This window comes from Neodiprion pinetum, chromosome 5 (assembly GCF_021155775.2).
Source record: "Neodiprion pinetum isolate iyNeoPine1 chromosome 5, iyNeoPine1.2, whole genome shotgun sequence".
Classification (NCBI taxonomy): domain Eukaryota; kingdom Metazoa; phylum Arthropoda; class Insecta; order Hymenoptera; family Diprionidae; genus Neodiprion; species Neodiprion pinetum.
Window position 1 is genome coordinate 35,254,832 of NC_060236.1, and position 18,639 is coordinate 35,273,470.

The window sequence follows — 18,639 nt, forward strand, 5'->3', positions numbered from 1 at the left end:
ATGCCCCTTGCTATTCCATGCAATATACTCTGCACTGATTTCACACTGATATTATATCTATAATACAAATATGCGTACACGTACATATTCCTCTGGCGTTTTGGAGTACCTATATTTGTATCGATATAGATAAATAACCGCGTATTCGCGAATCTTTTCCTCCTGACTCAGTTTCACCTCTCTACATATTATCAAAAGTATTGACTAAAAATTCCACAAGTAAATAATGATGATAATAATAAGAACAATAATAATAATGACAGCAATCGTGATAATTGTGAAATTCTCTCCGACTTAGCCTGAGATTTTATTGGTCGCGATTCTGTAGACTCGCACGTCTTGTTTACGTTGAGCGATAAAAAATTAAGCCAAATACGACACGAGGTACAACATCGCAAGGAACATAAAAGCGTGCGAACCCTTTTCCGGGGCTTTATTCACGAGCATTATTATTATTATTTTTATTAGTTTAGTTTCTGTCTTTCATTTAATTCCCTCCCTCCTCCCTGAACTGGGAATTTGCAAAATTTGCAAAACAGTTGAAACACGCCGTGGTAGTCCGTCGCGCTTAGAATAGGAACTTTGTTAATCACCCATTTACATATTAATTATTAATAATTAATATTTACAATATAACATCACGATTATAATATACCTATAACAACGTGGTTTCTAAGCGCTCCGTACGTTTTTAATATAAATTCCAACCATAACGATCAACTGCCATCGCAAAGCCTCCCCCACAATCGCTAGTCGATGTAACAAACTGTTCTCCGTTTCTCTACATCCTACACTGCCCTAGGCATGGTATATTAAGTATAGTATATCATATCTGTCACGCAATAAGTTTTTTTTGCTTCGAAGAATTAATAAGTATATACGAATTATAAAGGAACTTAAAATCACAGGTGCATATAAAAGTCTTTGTCTTTGTTTTTTTATCTTTCATTAAAAAAATATGTTTGTCGCGAATAATATATATGTATACGTTTCGCAGTGGGTTGCGGTTCGCTCGCAATACACAATGACATTACACATGTATGTACCTATGCAGCATTCAAAGAAACCTCGAGCAGACTCATATTTTCCTTTAGTATTTTATTCCTTTTTTTTTTACTCGCAATCAGACGCAGATCGAGTTGCAAACTTGTTATGAAAATATCATGATTAGGAACTGTGGTTTGATTTCAGGCAGGGCTAAGGTTAAAGGACAGCGTCAAGGGCGCGCTTATGCGCGTCCTAACTGGCAGGTAGACAAGTGCGGGACCGAATTTCTTCTCCGAGCTTGCGGTATCCGAGGTACCATGGACAGCCTCTGACTCCTCTATGAGAAACGGTTGCATCACGGTCTTCTCGGGGCTGGAATTCATGTCTTGGGGCATGGCATAGCTGGCCGGGATCTTTTGCTTGCTCGCAACGTCTCTCAAGGTGCGCGTCAACTCACCAATCACGCTTTCCGATTGGTCGGCGGTTACCGTTCGGTGGTCTTTTCTTATGTGTTTTTTGATCCTGTTCAAATTCGCTGTCGCGTAGCCACACTGAGCACATTTGTAAGCCCCCTGGGGCGTAACTTGTACCGCGGTAGCGTCCTCCGGTCTTTGACCCTTCGGAAGACCGTTCGAAGGAAGACCGGCCGAGGTGTGAGGACTCACCTGCTTCAAGTCGTCCTTCGAATCCAGATCGGTGCGGTCTTTGGACTCGCTATCTTTTTCAGAGGACGATTCGGGCCTTGAATTGCTGAATAACTGCGGTTGAAAGGATGGAATTAGCCCGGAAAATTGGTGCTGAGTGAGTAAGTGATGCTGGAGCAATTCGGGCTGAGAGAAACCCTGCAGACATACGGGACACTGCAGCGTTTGCTCGCCTTCTATGCTAGTCCCGCTCTGAGGACTCGTGTGCGATCTTTCGTGGACGAAGAGAAAGGCGAGGACCGGCGTCGTGAAAGTGCAGTACGAGCAACGATAACTCTTCAGCGGCTGGTCTTCGGTCGACCCGAAGAGAGTCGATAAAACCTGATTTCCCAACCCGCTGTAGTCCCCCGTCTTCATGTGCGGCGCCAAGTCTATACCGTTGGGTATTTTCAGACTTGGATTTGGATGCGAGACTCTCGACGGTCCAGGTGTCCTTCCGCCTCGAGGTCCTGACTGATACTGTTGCTCCAATTCTCGCCACTTTTCGATTCCCGCCTTCCCGTGATCGCTGAGCAGATGTGCCTTCAGCCACTTGGTGCTTCTGAATCTCCTGCTGCAAATTGGACAGACCTCCGTGAAGTGGGTGAAGTAACGATGGCTCAAGTCGCCGACTTGCTCCGGCTTCAGGGCGGGGTCTTCGCTGTTGTTCGTGTCGGTGTCTGCCTGTTTAGCGGAGTTGCTAGTCGACGGCATGCCTTCCTCGATGATGCCGTGTGTGTTGTGCTTGTGAACACGTAGGAAATACTTACTGCAAAGTTCCTTGTTGCATATGTTGCATATGACGCCACCGATCTGAGCTCCGTTTTCTATCTCGATACCGTGCATCCGGTGCATGTGTGTCTTCATGAAGTATTTGTTGCATAGTTCCTTGTTGCATATCTCGCAGTAGCTCGACGTGGGCATTATCAAAACTGGAGCCCTGCGTTCCGGAGTTGGAGCTGTTGGCGTTGTCGACGTCATCGTTGCCGAGGTGGTCGGCAACGCGCTCGGCAATGGCACCGAGGCTGACGTCGAGGGTTGGTGATCTTCGGAAATGTGTTTTCGCAGCGCTTCTTGACTAGGGAATTCTTTATCGCACAATGCACTGTTCAGGGCAGTAATGCTGTTCGGTGTCGGTGACTTCTCGGTTCCTTGCAAAGGCGACGAAACAGTCTCGTCGACTATAGCGTCATGTTCCATCGCCATATGGTTCCTCAGAGCTTGTCTGCTGTCGTAATCCTTTCCACAAATCGGACACGGTGCGCCTCGGCCAAACTCCAAGCCATTCAATTGCAGTATCATGGTTTGAAGCTTTCGAAGATCTTCGCTTATGGAATCGGCCTTTTGGTCCGTCGTGTCGGCGTCATTCTCGTTCTTCGGCGAACCCTGCTCCTCGGAATCGTGCATCTTCTGACGATGCGCCTGATGCAATCCTATTGTCTGAAAACGAATGCCGCAAGGCTTGCACTCGTAATCTTCACCGGAACGATCGCCGGATTCTGAACTGTTGCCGCTGGTTTCTCCTACGATCAGATTCAACGGGCTGGTCTGCACGTGATGCCACGTCGCAGCCGCTCCAGGATTACTCGGCGATTTGTCATTGTCTTGAACGACGATGCCGTGTCTCTTCATTTTGTGTGTACGTAGAAAGTACTTGTTGCAGTATTCCTTGCAGCACACCTCGCAAAAAGCCTCGGGATTTATAACGCCCAGTCTCTTGAGGCGATCGGCGTTGAAACCGGAATCCTTGGCTTGCTGAATCGACTGCGGAGAGAGATGCCTCGGCGCTGGCATAAAGGTCGTGTCCTCCTGTTCAACTCCAAATTCCTGCTTGAATAGTCCTTCCATTGCACCTGGGCTCAAGCTGTGATGCGAAGTGTCCTTCTCATCTTCGACAGTTTGCGGAGGAAGCATTTGCACGTCACTCCCTTCGGTTCCGTCGCTGTTATGCACCTTCTGCTTGTGTTTCCTCACAGACTCCTCGTTCTTGAATTTCTTCTGACAGATTTCACAAACCGCGTTTAAGCTCGGTGGCGCTTGCAGAACAGCCTGCGCCGGAGGCATCGAAACGGTTGGTGATTCCAGTTTGAGCTGTGGCTGCGATTGCTGATCTAGTTTCATCCCTGTGGACAGAAAGGAACCCGCGTACGAGGTTCCGGTGAAGCCCGTCTCGCTAACCGTTTGCCCCGGAGTGTCTACGTAGATCCCGTGCTTGTTGGCTTTGTGTGTTTTCAAGAAATACTTGTTACAAAATTCTTTGTTGCAGAGGTCGCAGTAAGCGTCCGGATTGAATATCCTGACGGGCGCAGGTCCTATTGGCGGTCTGTTAGGAACCTGGCTCGCGTCGGTTAAGGAAAAGTTTGGCAATGGAAGATACTGAGCCAATGCACCGGGGAAAGGTAGCGCTTGGAGGTGATTGGATATCGAGGACAGGGAACCAGTCGAACCCGGAGGTGGCCAATCGTCGGTTTGGGATTGCAACTGAATCTGGTGTGGCTGCGATTGAACGTGACCCGACAACCACGTTGCCGCGAAATTTTTGATACCGATTCCTGACAGATTGACAGGACTTTCAGGCTGCTCCTGATGTGTATTAGATTCCTGCTTTATTTCAATATGCGAGTGAACCGGCGAACGCTGCGTATTCTGCCACGAAAAAGTGGAGAGGTTATGTTTACTGTTCAAGTGATGATTAAGCATTTGTTTACTATCAAACAATTGACTACAATATTGGCAGCGGAATTCGTTATTCAAGTTTTCGTCTTTTGACGTCTGATGGATCCGGTCGACCGTTGGCTTACCTTCGCTGTCTTCCGCAGCACCCTCTTCCTCCGACTCCTCTTCCCGATCATCGCTGATCAACGTGGCTGGAAATCGAACCGGCGTTGACTGCTTGCGCCGCTTCTTCGCGCCAGCGGAGTCGGCGTCGCCGTGAGGACGCTTCAACGTATCCCTGTCTTCGCCGCTTGATCCATCGCTGTCCGCGTCACCGGATTCCGGAAGTATAGGGCCTCGAGCCATCGTCGACGCCATTCCCGTGTAGCTGCGCCGCCCTCGCACCTGCTTCTCACGCGAGGCCCTGATGGCCTTCAAATACCCTCAGTCTGCAAATCAGAAACAAATGTCATAACATCAACGATCAGTTTAATTCACCTGAAACTCCTATTGTCTGAAAGCAGTGTTGTCTGCAAGTCTGCAGGAACCGCGGGGTTAATCACTCATAGATTTGATCTACACCTGATTTCAAAATTACAAAGACTTCAAAAGATTTCGGATGATTTTAGAGGATTTCAAAAGATTACAAGAGACTTCATGTGATTTTAATGGATTTCAAAAGATTTTAAAAGCTTTCTAAAGATTTCAAGGCGCTTCAAAAAATTTCGAAAGATTTCACAAGATTCAGGGATTCCAAAAGATTTCAAAATATCACAAGACACTTCGTGGGATTTCAAAGAATTTTTTTTTTTTAATTTCAGAGATGTAAGAAGATTTCAAAGATTTCAAAGATTTCAAGTGATTTCACAAGATTTCCGGAAAAGTCTACACCAGGTTTCACGACTGATTAACCCCTCGGCACGAGCCGTGAGATAGCTCACCAGATACTTTGGGGGTTTTGCATGTTTCTAATGTGGTTGCACACATGATCGCTTCCTAATTGGCAGCTGACATCACAAATATCGCGATCTTCTGTCAAGGGTGATGGGTGATTCGGTCGGGAATGAGTCAGCCGATAGTCCTCTGAATTATACCTTAGTCCCTGCACTTTTACTTGTCACGCGATTCGGGGAAACCGGCGCCTAACGAAGCATTGTCGAAGCGTATCCGGTGCTAAATTATTGCAACAGCATCGCATCCGCGAACTGCGGACGATAAGTCGGTCAGTCCGTCGGTCAATTGATGCCTGTGTCTGCAATAACCACTTTACCGCGGGGGAAATATTTCTCACGTTGTTGTTGATAGAAATTTCTATCAAGATCTTGAAAGGCCCGAGGCCGGAACGAGATCGGAAAGAGAACTTGGCCTCTCGCGGCAAACCTTCATTCAGAATCTTATGATGATTTGAGCCGGTCTGCGAAGGTTTTCGGCACATACCCGCCCACAAAGGGACCCTAACAAGTATTTCATCCCAAAAGGGCGAAGCAGAAAAGCAAAGGCGGTGGACAGGACGGTGAAAATGAAGCTTGGGGGGGGCGAAACGGCACATGACTCATATATATGTATATACATATACAGATAAACACTACACCCGCACGTTGCTGCATTGACGCACGAATTTTATTCGTTTCTCGGGATTAAACAAGGAATTTCCATAACAAATGCCCGATGTATGAGCCACCTCATATCCCTCTGAATAATATTCATACAACGGTAATCGGGCATAAGTATCATCCGGTTGAGTTAAAAGTTTTCTCAAAAGTCTGGACGAACTCGTTCTAAGCACACGCACATTGTGTGCATTTACAGATGTCATACTGCAAGTGAATAACAAATGCGTGTAAAAGCTATTCCGAGGATTTTTTTTATGACTTAGAAGAAGCAGTGACAAGTTATCAAACTTCGATGCTGTAATTTTAATGCGGTAAGCACTTTGCGAATTGATGTCTGTTAAGGCCCAAATATAGTGATACCCACTGCTAATACCTCAAAGGAGTAATCGTGCCGTGATAAGATTGTACTATCATAGAAATTTTCATGCGCCACATCAATTGGTTTGAAAAAATTGTTCATGAGTTGAATTGATTGACAATTATCGTCACCTGTTTGCTTCATAGATACACGTAAAAATGTTCGAAGCGACGATACCAATTTAGGTGTAAGCAAACCTGCACTCCGATTGTCAAAACCAAGGTCCCTCGTTAGAGCGTGAAAAATGTCCGACTGTCAACCTCGTTAGCGTCAAACAGAAAACCAAGAAAGTTGACAAGAAAGACTGACCGTTACTGCGGTCGTAATATTTAGGGTAAAAACAGTTAGCATTGATTCATCTCAGAAAAAATATATTTCGGAAACTAAATCAGCTTTTGATGAACGATAAGCTCGCAAGAATGACATTCGAACGGATTCTTCAATCGAGGATAAGATAGCGAAAAAAATAGAAAATAAACGAACTCAGTTTTGAAGCAATTTCTTTTTTGCTAAACTCGATATCTCAATAATCATGTGAAATAGGGTAGCGAAAAATGGAGGAATAAAACTTACGGTATAACAGAAAACGTTCCTCTTATATATGTCTCTGTTACCGTAATTTGTACAAAGTGCCAGTAACCGAATGCGTCATGAGTACAAATCATTGGTGGAATTCGTCAGTGTCATTTGAGCGGTATAGTTGACACGTGGATAAATGAGTTCTCTCATGACAAGAATAAAATATTGACACTTCATAAAGCGTACCGCACCGCTGAACAAGCGGAGAATCACAATAACTGGCACCACTTCGCACAAAAACCATGACACGGAACACAAACGTTTGACAAAACCTTACGATCTTCTTGTAAGAAACATTGTGCTGTTCGCGAATCCCGGCATTATTTCGTCACCCGCACGTTTGACCGTTGTTGTTACTTTTACGCTTCTTCCCCGATGATCCTCTCATCCTCGAAACACGGTGTCAAATATATGCTGCCAACTGTGCAGTGGAAGTCGCGTGCGAAAGGTCACCGTGCCAGGTAGGCTGTCACGTGCGAGCCATGCTCGAACCATGTGTGTGCCAAGTTCGATGGCTGGTTGGCTGGCTGGTTATGAATCCAGTAACGCCTTGCCAAGGTTTCCGGTATTGTAGAATTCATCAACTTCCCCCTCCCAATACCGAAATAAGGGCCCCGATCCCCAATTTTCCGCCGAGCCCCCACGGCCCCACCACTCGGCCATCATTATGCGTTTTCCCTGCATGCTGCAGTTCTGCGATAGATTCCCGGACTCATTTCCATCCCTAGGTATATGGCGTATGAGCGCGATGTTGCGAAATGATTCTTTCTATTCTCCTATTAACCTCGAATGCTTAACTGCGGGCATATTTTATTTTTTCTTCTTCTTCTTGCCGACATCTTTACCGTGATCTGGTCGTTAACGGTTCCCCGCTCTATTTTTTCAACTTTTATCTATTTCAACATAAAATCGTTCGTAAGAAACTAGACAAATTATTTTTAAACCCCTCTTTCCAAAAATTTTGGTCAGTCTGTTGATCTCGCCTTCATTTATTGATAATTGGATTCTAACACAATTCGTTCTCACTGTTCTATAGATGATGACCCGGCGCTCATTTTGACTTTCTTCATCATTAATGTAAGTACACATGTCTTTCCTTTTCTCTGTTCTCTGCTTTCTTTATCTTATATTTTCTTTTTGTCTACTTTTCGGGTCTAAGATTAATTACTTTTCTATTAGTTTGCGTTAATGTTGTTGTTTTCTTTTCAAAGAATGTTCAGCCTGAGAACCCCCATCCCCCAAGGACTAAAACGTCATTTTCATATGTTTTTATTTTATGACCGAGAAAATCCCTACATCTTTTTTTTCCGTTTTAAACAAAGTGAGCCAAGTTTTACTTTTCTAATGATCTTCTGTACCTACTTGCATAAGTCATCCATCATCATTTATATTAGAATTTAGATTTTTTTTTTTGCGCGTGTCGGCCTTGTCTCCGTAAAACACAATCCACCCGGTCGCTTGTACACATAAATTAAATTTAATTCTGACACGACTCGCTTTATAGGGGCATATGCACTGATCTCCACCCTGCCAGGTGCGCCTGTATCTGTTGCATTTGGGTTGCGTAACGGGCGACAGATTTTTCCGAAAAATATTCGTAAACAAGCCCGTATGCTCAACGTTTTCCCAAAATGCGGAGAATGCAATGCGTTTAATAATAGCGGATAGAATGCCGAATAGAGGGTTCTTCGGGGTGGAACCAAAGGGAGGGAGTCGCTACGCGATAAAAGGGTAAATTTGACAAACAAGTTGCAGTCGTCCTCGAAAGTACAATTCTGCCCGTTTTCGTCTCTCTTTGAATGCCGTTTTCCCTATCTCGTACCTACGTCTCTCTTTCACACCTTTCGATGGTCCTCTATTGTTAGGTGAACACAATATGTTACCAGCCCATTTGGTAATGCAAAAACAACACTGCAACAAGCTCAAGAATTTCACACTGCTCTACGGTGGACACATCGGCCTTTACTCATTTCAAAATGTCCACTAACGTTTATGTAGAATGACACAAAAACAATCAGGACGATATCCTAAGGCTCCTCATGCTTTTGAGAATAAATTAACCCGTTCACTTTAAAACGAAAATATTTATCCGAAATGACTTTATTTGAGTAAGGAAAAACTTTTTTGAATGATTTTGACATGTTTTGAACATGTTTGAGAAATTGAGTTCTTTTTTCTTCAAAATTTGCGTTTTTCACGGATTCTGAGAATAATTCTACAAGATAAATGTAGGCAATCGATTTGGCAGAAAATTTTACCTCGATTTCATATACTTGACGACTATCTAATATACAGCGTATTTCGAGAAAATCGTAAACAACGGAAATCAAGATTGTACACTATATAGTATGCAAAACAACAAATGGGCTAACCACACCTAAAAAACTGCGTAAAGGGTGAATTTCACCGTAGCATATAAAATCGAGTTTTCTTCAGTATTCATGCAGAGAATAGTAATGTCGACGAAGCGAATGTAAGAAAGTCATGCCACGAGATCTTGAGAAGCGAAATCACTCGGTCACAATCAGTCCCACACGAGGACATACAAACATCGAAATCTACAGCAAGAGTTATGACTCGGCTTGAACCGTTATCGATTCGTCCTAATTATCAGAGCCCGAGTCGGCCATTATTTCAACAAACATCGTCCCGTCCCCCGACTCTCACCACGATATCCCGTCTTTCGCTCCGCTATTTCCCATTTTTCCGTTTCTTTCGCCCATCCAGCGATAGCCCGGGGCTCTCGTCGTTGTAGACCTTCATAACAAAATACCGCTGCCTCGATATTATATACGACGACTCCACCAGCCATGTAGGAGGAGGAGGAGGAGGAGGAGGTTACCGAAGGTGGCGGCGTCGAAGGGCCAAGGGGGAGTCCTGAGGGTGAGGCGTCTACTCTGTAGCGCCCTTACACACGTATAAGGAAAAACGGGAACTCGCCGCATTCCCCCCTCACGAAATGCGAGGGAAACAAAAGAGGAGAAAGACCCGGCAAATGAAATGAAAACGTCGAACGAGCTCCGCCTGAAAGTTCGTAATTCCGTAGATTTACGATATAATGCGTGTCCGTATCCCCCCAAGCCCACCCCCAACCCCCTTTCCCCGACCTTATTATTTGTACCACCCCCCCATATTCCATCCCTCGACCCCGTGTGTATTATACGTATGTACCGACATCCACCCGCCCGCTCTAGGCCCACCCCCCTCATCCCCCCTTCCCCACCCCGCTCCCGTTGCTCGCGCGCTTCTTTACACACGGCGAGCGATGGACGGACGGGGGACAAGAGACACAGTACGCCGTACCTCAATTTGACAGCTAGATGACAAGTTACCGACGTTGAGTGCCTTGCAAGCTTTTTATAGATTTTTCTTTATCCATACACGTTTGTTCACGCGAACGAAGCAGACACGGAATATTCTATTCAATAGTCAGTACAACGTACATACGAGGAATCATCGTCTCTTCAAACGAAGAGAAGTGATTTCGTTATGATTGCGGAAAAGATTATGTCAATTGAAAAATAATATTAATTCATTTGTCAGACGACCAATGCAGCTTTTTGTCGATCGATCAGGTCGAGATCTCGGATTTTATTTCCCTCGTAACGCGTTATAGTAGAATAAAAATTAAGCGCCACGTCTTTTTTTTTATCCGACATTAAACACTTTAAGGGAATTCACCCACAAGAACAATATTTTTTAACCAATCCAACTGGAAAAGTTTTCTCGAAACGAGATGTAAAAAATTTAATTTTCTCAATTTAGAAAAAAAAAAACTGCCAAATCGCCCCTTGACATGCCTTCATTTGAAGGGTGGTTTCACTCCCTCGAAGTGATTAATGGCAGATAAACAAAAAATACGTGTCACTTAATTTTTAGTCTGCTATAAAATATTACAAAATAAATCAAATCGGACATATCGACTTGGGATACCTTCTTTTTAGATCGTTTTTTGTAGCCTAATTACAAGTGGCGTTAACTCTCTGCTTGAATGAAAAAAACAACAAAAAAAAACAGACTCTTGCATTTTGAAACCCACTTAATTTACGGCTATCATGCTTGGAGATTTGTGTAATAAGATTGTAAGTTCGACTTTGACTGGAATAGTACGCGTACCTATATTTGGTCTACCGGCATAGTCGACATTTCACAGGATTATAGTAATAAATAATTTAATACCAGCCAGTTGATACATAAAGTGTGTTTATATCGCCATCTGTTCAAAGGTGAGTGATAAAAAAAAATTATCAACAAGTATGTAAGATTTGTTGAATTTTTATCAGGTATTCGTGAATTATGTATCCTACTTCCAAATGTCTGCATATCCTGATCTTGATACGCTTCGGTAGACAAAGTGAAAAATGAGGCGGAGATTTACAGAGAGATGTTTAACAAGGCTGGATTTTTGTCGTCCCTTTATTTCCTTCAAAGTGAATCTTATATACGTCTTACGTATGTAGGTAAGACGTGAAATTGGCGTCATTTGCTGATTTTCGGTAACGAGTTTCATTGTCAGACTTCCTCGTTGTTATCGAAATATAACGAAAACCACGGGGTGGTTGCGAGCATGTTTACGTAAAACGGTAAGCGGCTACCGAGACAGTGTTTCACGAGCACGTGACAAATAAAATCTGCAAGAACCTTACGCATGTCAATAATTGTCGTACAGTATGTTTCTACACTCCAGGAAAAGTAAAAGTTATTAATCAACAACCTAATTGGGAAGTGTAAGTGATATTTCTAATCAAGTATCTTAGATACAGTAAACCATCATCACCGATAACGTCACTGTCTAATCACGTGGAGTTTAACATGCCCACTCAAAACTGAATACAACGCGGTTACGCACAATTTATTTTGGATCGATTAGACGCTTAAAAATGTATACAAGTTAAATTATTGTCGCACAGGTGTGAAGATAATGTCACTGACATATAGTGGGTGTAAGATATCGACAGTTTGGCTCTCGGATACGTAAAATCCTGAATTATATTGCAGATCTGATAGCGAGCCACGGGAAGTGATTATAATCCGACGGTCCTTACGTCGCCGGAACCGCGGGCTTTACGTTTATTCGCGATGGCCGTCCACGGGTACCTACTTGTTCAAGTATCGCAGACTGTCCCGCTTGCATGCGAAATTATTAAACAGCGGAGGAAGTCGAGCTCACGTGCCGAAACTTGACGACACGAAACTTTGACTTGTTTAAACGCTGTAGACGGCCACTCTTCGCATCGTAGCTAAATTTCATGCCTCACATTTTTCCAAGGCACGATACGCCCACGAAGCCTTGGAAAAACGGTCGCAAAAAGAAGGGACCACATGCACGTGATAGTGATGTAACGAATATTCGCGTCCGCATTCGCAAAAATCGTGCGAATATTTTGCGAATGTGATTGTCACAAGTACTTCATTTCTTGCTTATAAAACTTGTGAAAATTATATTATATAAGAAGAAAAACATTACTTTGATAATGAAATTTTATCATAAAAGTTTTTCTTCACGTTTGAATCACACTCTAACCTCAAAATTAATTTGTTTCTGCTGTCAATTTGTCGTTAAATAATCAAACAAACAGTCGGCTTGGTTCGGATCAGCTCGGCAATTTCCGGAATAAGGTGCAAACGGCGCTAATGCGTGCGTGCGACTTGCATGGTGTACCTGTCGGTCAATCAACTGTTGTCTTATAGCCAAAGAGAAATGGCGCCAGATTTAAAAATGTTTATTCGCATTCGCATTCGCGTATACTTGAAAATTTATATTCGTTACATCACTAGCCGGTGTAGCCAATGCCGGAATCGCATAATTATATTTTCAAAAGAGAATTTCAACGCGATGGTTGGCCAATGTTTCCAACACATTGCAGATGTGCGAATGCAAGACATCGGATTAAAATTCAGCGACTAACTTCTGACACACTTGAAGAAAATAAGGCAGATCTTACGTACTGATTGGTAAATCGAGGAGAGGTATTCTTACACAGTGAACGATGTCAAGTTAATGGAATCGTTGGAGATGAATATCTTATCAGAAGAGGTTAGTCGCGCGAAACTTTCGTAAACACGATGTGTGAGTAATAACATATGTATTAACCCGTTGTACAAAGACCGTAATAAACACCAAAATTGAGTTCCGTCTACGCATCCTACTTCATTTGTACAACCTGGCTGGCAACTTGAATTTCGTAGACCATCTTCAGACAGTCGATAAACATTAAAAGACAATTCTGGCGATAGAGCATCGGCATTTTATAGGGTGGATGAGGTTTCAGAAACTCCATAATACCGCTCAATCAATATTTAATTCTAATTTCATAGAATTAAATTTCTGACTGGCCAAAGTTACAGGTATATAGACTGGCGTATGGCTCTCTTTCATTAAACCTGAACATCACCGCCTGGACAACAGTCGTGTCCGATGTATCGATTCAGCCTCGGTTTAATGCCTCCCTGTTCACTGTCTGTTTAAATCAATTTCAATGCGCGATTCGTCATGTTAAAAGACAAATTCGATATCATAGGTATGTAATTTAAATAAGAGACGAGAAATGTTTCAAGAAGCAAGTGTACCAATAGAGCCACGTTGCGACCTACCACAAACTAATCCAAGGTAACCTTTGCCTAACCTAACCTAACCTATCTCATCCTAACCCAACTACAAATTACTACTTAAACCTCTCCTGTCTATCTTGTTGCCGGGAATGAAAAAGCGGTTATAACCGTTCGACAATTTAATCCCTTACAGTAAATCCTCTTTGGATAATACCGCAGGTTTTTCAGTAGTAAGAAAACACGCAAAAGAATCAGACAAGGAAATAAACGGAAATAGATTTCCGACGTCGGATGAGCCGGTTATACATAGAACCCGAGCCAAGAAGAGGAGGATGACACGTGAAAAGGGTGAAGGAAGGAGCCGGGAGAAGACGGGTGGTGGGTAATGCAATAAAAATTGTAAAGCCTGAAACTGTCCGATTGTGCTGGTGTGTAGTATAGGGCCATGTGGAGTTTAGGCTGCGAGGCCTATTGATCGGTGCTGGACGCACTTCGGCGCCTGGCACACGCGCATTCGTCTTCCCGTAAACAAGACAAATATCGTCATGCCAGCCCTGTAAACCTCCGCCGAGTCCCTCCGCTCCGCTCCAAAAAGTCCCCTTGGTTTTCACCCACTCCCACCCCTCCTCCAAGTCCTCCCTCCTTTCCTCCCGCCGCCGCAACCGAACCTCCAGCCCCTTCCGCGCCCTTCGCCGGAAGCCTAGATCCTATATACCGCGACCCTCGCGAGCCACTCCAAACCTTACATACCACCCACACCATATTTGAAACTATAGCAACGCGAAATGAAACCCTCACCCCCATACCCCTCCATTTCCCTCCGCGAGTAAAATTCGGATCGGGAACGAACGGACAATCAGATTGACCGACTGATATTGCATGTGGTGGTGACGACCACGGCGACCGTCCTGGGCCTCTCCGTGCCCTCATTCGCGACCAGGATATATTATACCAACATCGATACACATTGTATATTATATACGTATACATATATACAATATATGTACACACACACACACACACACATATATATATATACATATATTTATACAGATGTATATTTCTTCTCGATATAATGTTGAGGCGTATCCGTAAACAGGGGGCCGTGGGTGCGGAAAGCCGGAAGTGACGTCACTCGTCGATTAATTTCACACTACTTTGACAAATTTCTCTGCAAATTTCAAATCATGATCTTCGGGTTTTTTTGTCCATTGCGATATCACGTTTAATCGAATCTTTTCTTTCGCCCCTCCCGGGTACATATTATGATACATGATTTCTGTAGTCATGTGCATATTCACGTTTTACATATAATTGCAGATCCTATCTCGTCCTTTTTTTTTTTTTTTATTGATAATTTAAAGCCCTGAAACGAATCCAAACGTACAGAACGCCTGCATTGATTCATGAATATGATTTGAGATAGTGAATTGACGACAGCAAAAAGTGATTAAAGTTTGTTTCGGCAAAGGGTAAGAAAGACGGGGTGCAATTCCCGAAGATTCTACAGTGGAAGACAGAAGGGAGAATGAAAAAAGTGATAGTGCGAAAAAAATGGGTGAAAATGAAAAGTAAAAATAAAAGCCAGACGAACCGCACGCCACGCCCTTCTATAAAAGCATTCCCAGTTGGTCATCCCCTCTCCCCCTCCCCCTCAATTCTCTCGCCCCAATTTTATTTTCCTTCTTTCTCGGAAAATCGTTACCAAATTAATTTCGTTCGTTACTGGAGAGGAAGAGGGAGAAAGCGATAGAGATAGAGAGAGAGCGAGCGAGAAAGAGAGAGAATGGAAAAAACTGGCCTTATTAATACACCGAAAATCAACCGTGTATTGTATACAGTTACATCCTCGAACTTGGATCGAATTAATTATTACCGATGTAATAATCAGAGCAATCTATCCTCATACCGCTTTCGCATGTAACGACGACGTTTTCGTTCGGAACGAACTAAACAACGCTTATGACTTGTTCCTGTTTTCTCTGTTTCCCTCCATGTCGCAACATGTTTAAAAATCGATTTCGCACTTATCCGCTGATGGTAAGCGCTGTACGAGAAAATCGGGGCTTACTGTAAGCGGACAAGCTGGACTTGCAGAGAGGCATTCTTAAGCGTCCGGAAGTTGAAACAGCCGGACGGCTATAGTGGAGTCGTGCAGTTATAGGTGTGCAGACAACGAAGTGTTTACATCAGGTGCGCGAACGAGGTTGAGGATCGGGCCGGCAAATAAGGGGTGTTTTGGCGTGATCTGCGCACGGCGCGGCGTCAGATGAACCCACGTGTCGCGTTCACATGCAAAAGACGTCCAGTGGCGGGACGGACGCCCTCGAGGATCACCAGGGAACACACAGTCTGGCTTGGGAAACTCATCGGAGAAGAAGCAGCGTAGCTGCAGACTTGGATCTGCTTTTCTATCAATACTAACAATAACATCAATAAAAATAGCGGCGCTATTTTCTAACGATTAAAAGCCAGCACTTCAGTTACCGCGATTTTTAACGACCAAACCGATTCAATCCAACCGTTATCAACGGTTCGGGCAGATCAAGTGCGGTTTACGCGTAATGACGATCTTTGTTCTATCGCAATGTCTGAATTCTTTCAAAAATCGAAACCGCCCAGCTGCACAACGTTTCCGCTGATTCAACCTGTCTTGAAAAATTTTACCGCCTCAAAACGAGGAATGTACGAGAACAATGAAGTAAAATGAGTAGATTAATTTGGAAATCCTTTGCGTTCGACAGTTGCTGATAGCTGGACGCCAACGTGCAAATCGGGGAACAAAAAAAAAAAACCGCATCGATGGATGGACACACCCGTTTTATACAGACTGGTGTGTCAATTATTTTTTCCTCTGATCAGAATTACAGAAATTATTTCCAACAAAGCTATGCCCTGATTTTTTAGTTCTCTACTCGACGCTTCACAGTAAATCATATTTTTTTTGTTCAAATTTTTGGAACCACTCTTTACTCGCCACTTAGTTTGAAATTTACAAAATCCACATTCATCTACCACTTCCGGCCCGAAGGGCTTTCTATTACATTCAGAAAGTGGAACCTTCAAACTAATGGGCAATATAAGTATGTAAACTTGCGTCACCGAAACAATACACCGATGATTTACTAACAAGCGTCTACAGAATTAAAGCAGAATCAGTGCCTATGATTAATAAAACGTTTCTCCACTTTGCGTATCTTGCATCTATAGCCAGGAACGCGTATTTTGGAGCACAGAACATTATTTGTTTATAATTTCTCATTTTCTCTCACAATCGAGTTCAACCCCGTTTAACAACTCGTATCGCAATCAGTTTCACGGACTCACCGTCACTTTTTATCAGTCCGGTAAAAATTTCGTCCACCCTCAACAACAACAATGAATAGCAGCACTTTTATTTGTCTTCCATTATTTCTTTTTCTTGATTTTTATAATTGCTTACTTATTCTCGCGCGGTTGACTTTGTTTATATTGAATACGTATAATTATATGGAACTACAGTTTAACGGATTGTCTTCCCAGTTTAATCATTTTACTATTATTATTTTTGGTTATTATCGTTATTCTTTCATTTCTCAACTCATAACATGTCGCCGCAACGTATATTCGTATTGTAACGGACACAAATCACCTGTCGAAAATACGTATAACTGCAATTGATAGTCACACGATGATGATCATTGAACAAGAACAAACACCACATGCACCAACAAACACAAAAAACACTTCGGCAAGCAAGTAGATAGTTATATTTAAAAAAAAAAACTGACATCAAAAGGGTAGTTGATCACGTTGTGTTTCAGTATGTCAATGTGTGTGTGTGTGTGTGTGCGTGTGTGTGAGGAGTGAGTAACATAACCCAGAGTGAGAGATTAAAGGGGTGCACGTGTAAAATCAGTTCGGTGGTGAAGAATCAAAGTGTGTTCAAAGTGTTTGAATTCATACTTGGGAATTATTAACGAAAAAAAGGGAAGGACAGAATTGACAAGACGATAAGGGAGATTCGAAATCGGGGAAGAAAAAAAAATAAGAACAAATTATTATTATTATTTTTTTTTTCTGTTTAACAAACAAAAACAAAACGCAATATCATTTCGTTTTCTGTTGCAATACGTAATTGTATAACAATTTGTGACAGTTGTGCGTCGGCTACTTACAATTGTTTTGGCCATCATGCCACGATAGCGGCCATACTTGATATGAGAAAGTATCCCCACATTGTCCGCCAGGCCGTCCACTAATTCTACCTCACCTCCCCCTCCCTGTCCCTCGACGCCCCCGCAACCCCCACCGATCGTACGCGACTGAGCCTGGCGTACGAACTACCCCCACAAGCATCCGAGTCCAGGAATGGCCTCAACGAGGGGCGCCACCGTTCCACAAATTTACGTCAAAATTTGTCTTGGGCAGCTTTTTATATCGTGTTTCTTACTGGTATTTGTTGAAACATAGGTACCCTCAAAATTTGGTCTTAAAGCATCGATCTGCTTGCTGATCTTTTCCACCCAACTGTTCATTCGCAAACTAATCAGATCACGCTTTTTTTTAAGTCAACCCCTCACGTAGTGATAATCTGCACAGCTTCGCACATGTCCGGGATGAATCGCGAATTCAAGAAGATAGAAAACATAAATAAACGGAAGCTTGAATAATTATACAGGGAAACGAGCAAAGTGAACAACGGTCAACGGATGGGGGGGTTAGATTTAGGGGGCAGACGGTTCGGCGACTGACCTAAAGGGGCGCAGTCTACAACGGCACAGGAATCTAATCTCGAAGTACACATCCCTGGTATATTTCGAAAGACGCGGGGAGTTTCGGAAGAGTCACCCATCACTGTTTACTTTCTCCCGTCATCAAACCGCCCCCCACTCTGGTCCGCGCATACGCAGACGTAAAGCGAAAGAAAGAGAGAGAGCGAGAGCGCGAGGAGGGTGGGGGTAGGAAGCGGTGCAAAAGAGAGAGAGAGCCAGAGAGTGACGGGTGGAGGGTGGACAGAGCGTCGCGCCTCCTCATACTTCGAGGTTCGTTCTAAACTATCGCCGTCCTCCTTCCAATTCGGACGCTCGCGCGACTCACGAGTAGATTTTTACCCCAGTTCACAATTCTTTCCCTTCCCTACCCTTCCCTTCCCTTTCCACCCCTTCTTCCCGGGCCGCTACTCTCCGCATTCAAGCCTGTCAGAAATACGGAGGGAAAGAAAGAACGAGGT

General features: G+C 43.5%; 1 protein-coding gene across 1 annotated transcript; it reads right to left on the reverse strand.

The window, feature by feature from the left end:
- Positions 1-782: 782 nt before the first annotated feature.
- LOC124219692 (zinc finger protein 423) lies at positions 783-17,652 on the reverse strand. Its single transcript, XM_046627636.1, has 3 exons — positions 17,585-17,652; positions 3,849-4,774; positions 783-3,767 (listed from the first exon to the last, which is right to left on the reverse strand). Exons 2-3 carry the CDS (start codon positions 4,701-4,703, stop codon positions 1,188-1,190), a joined length of 3,435 nt encoding a protein of 1,144 aa, XP_046483592.1. The 5' UTR covers positions 4,704-4,774; positions 17,585-17,652; the 3' UTR covers positions 783-1,187.
- Positions 17,653-18,639: the final 987 nt, after the last annotated feature.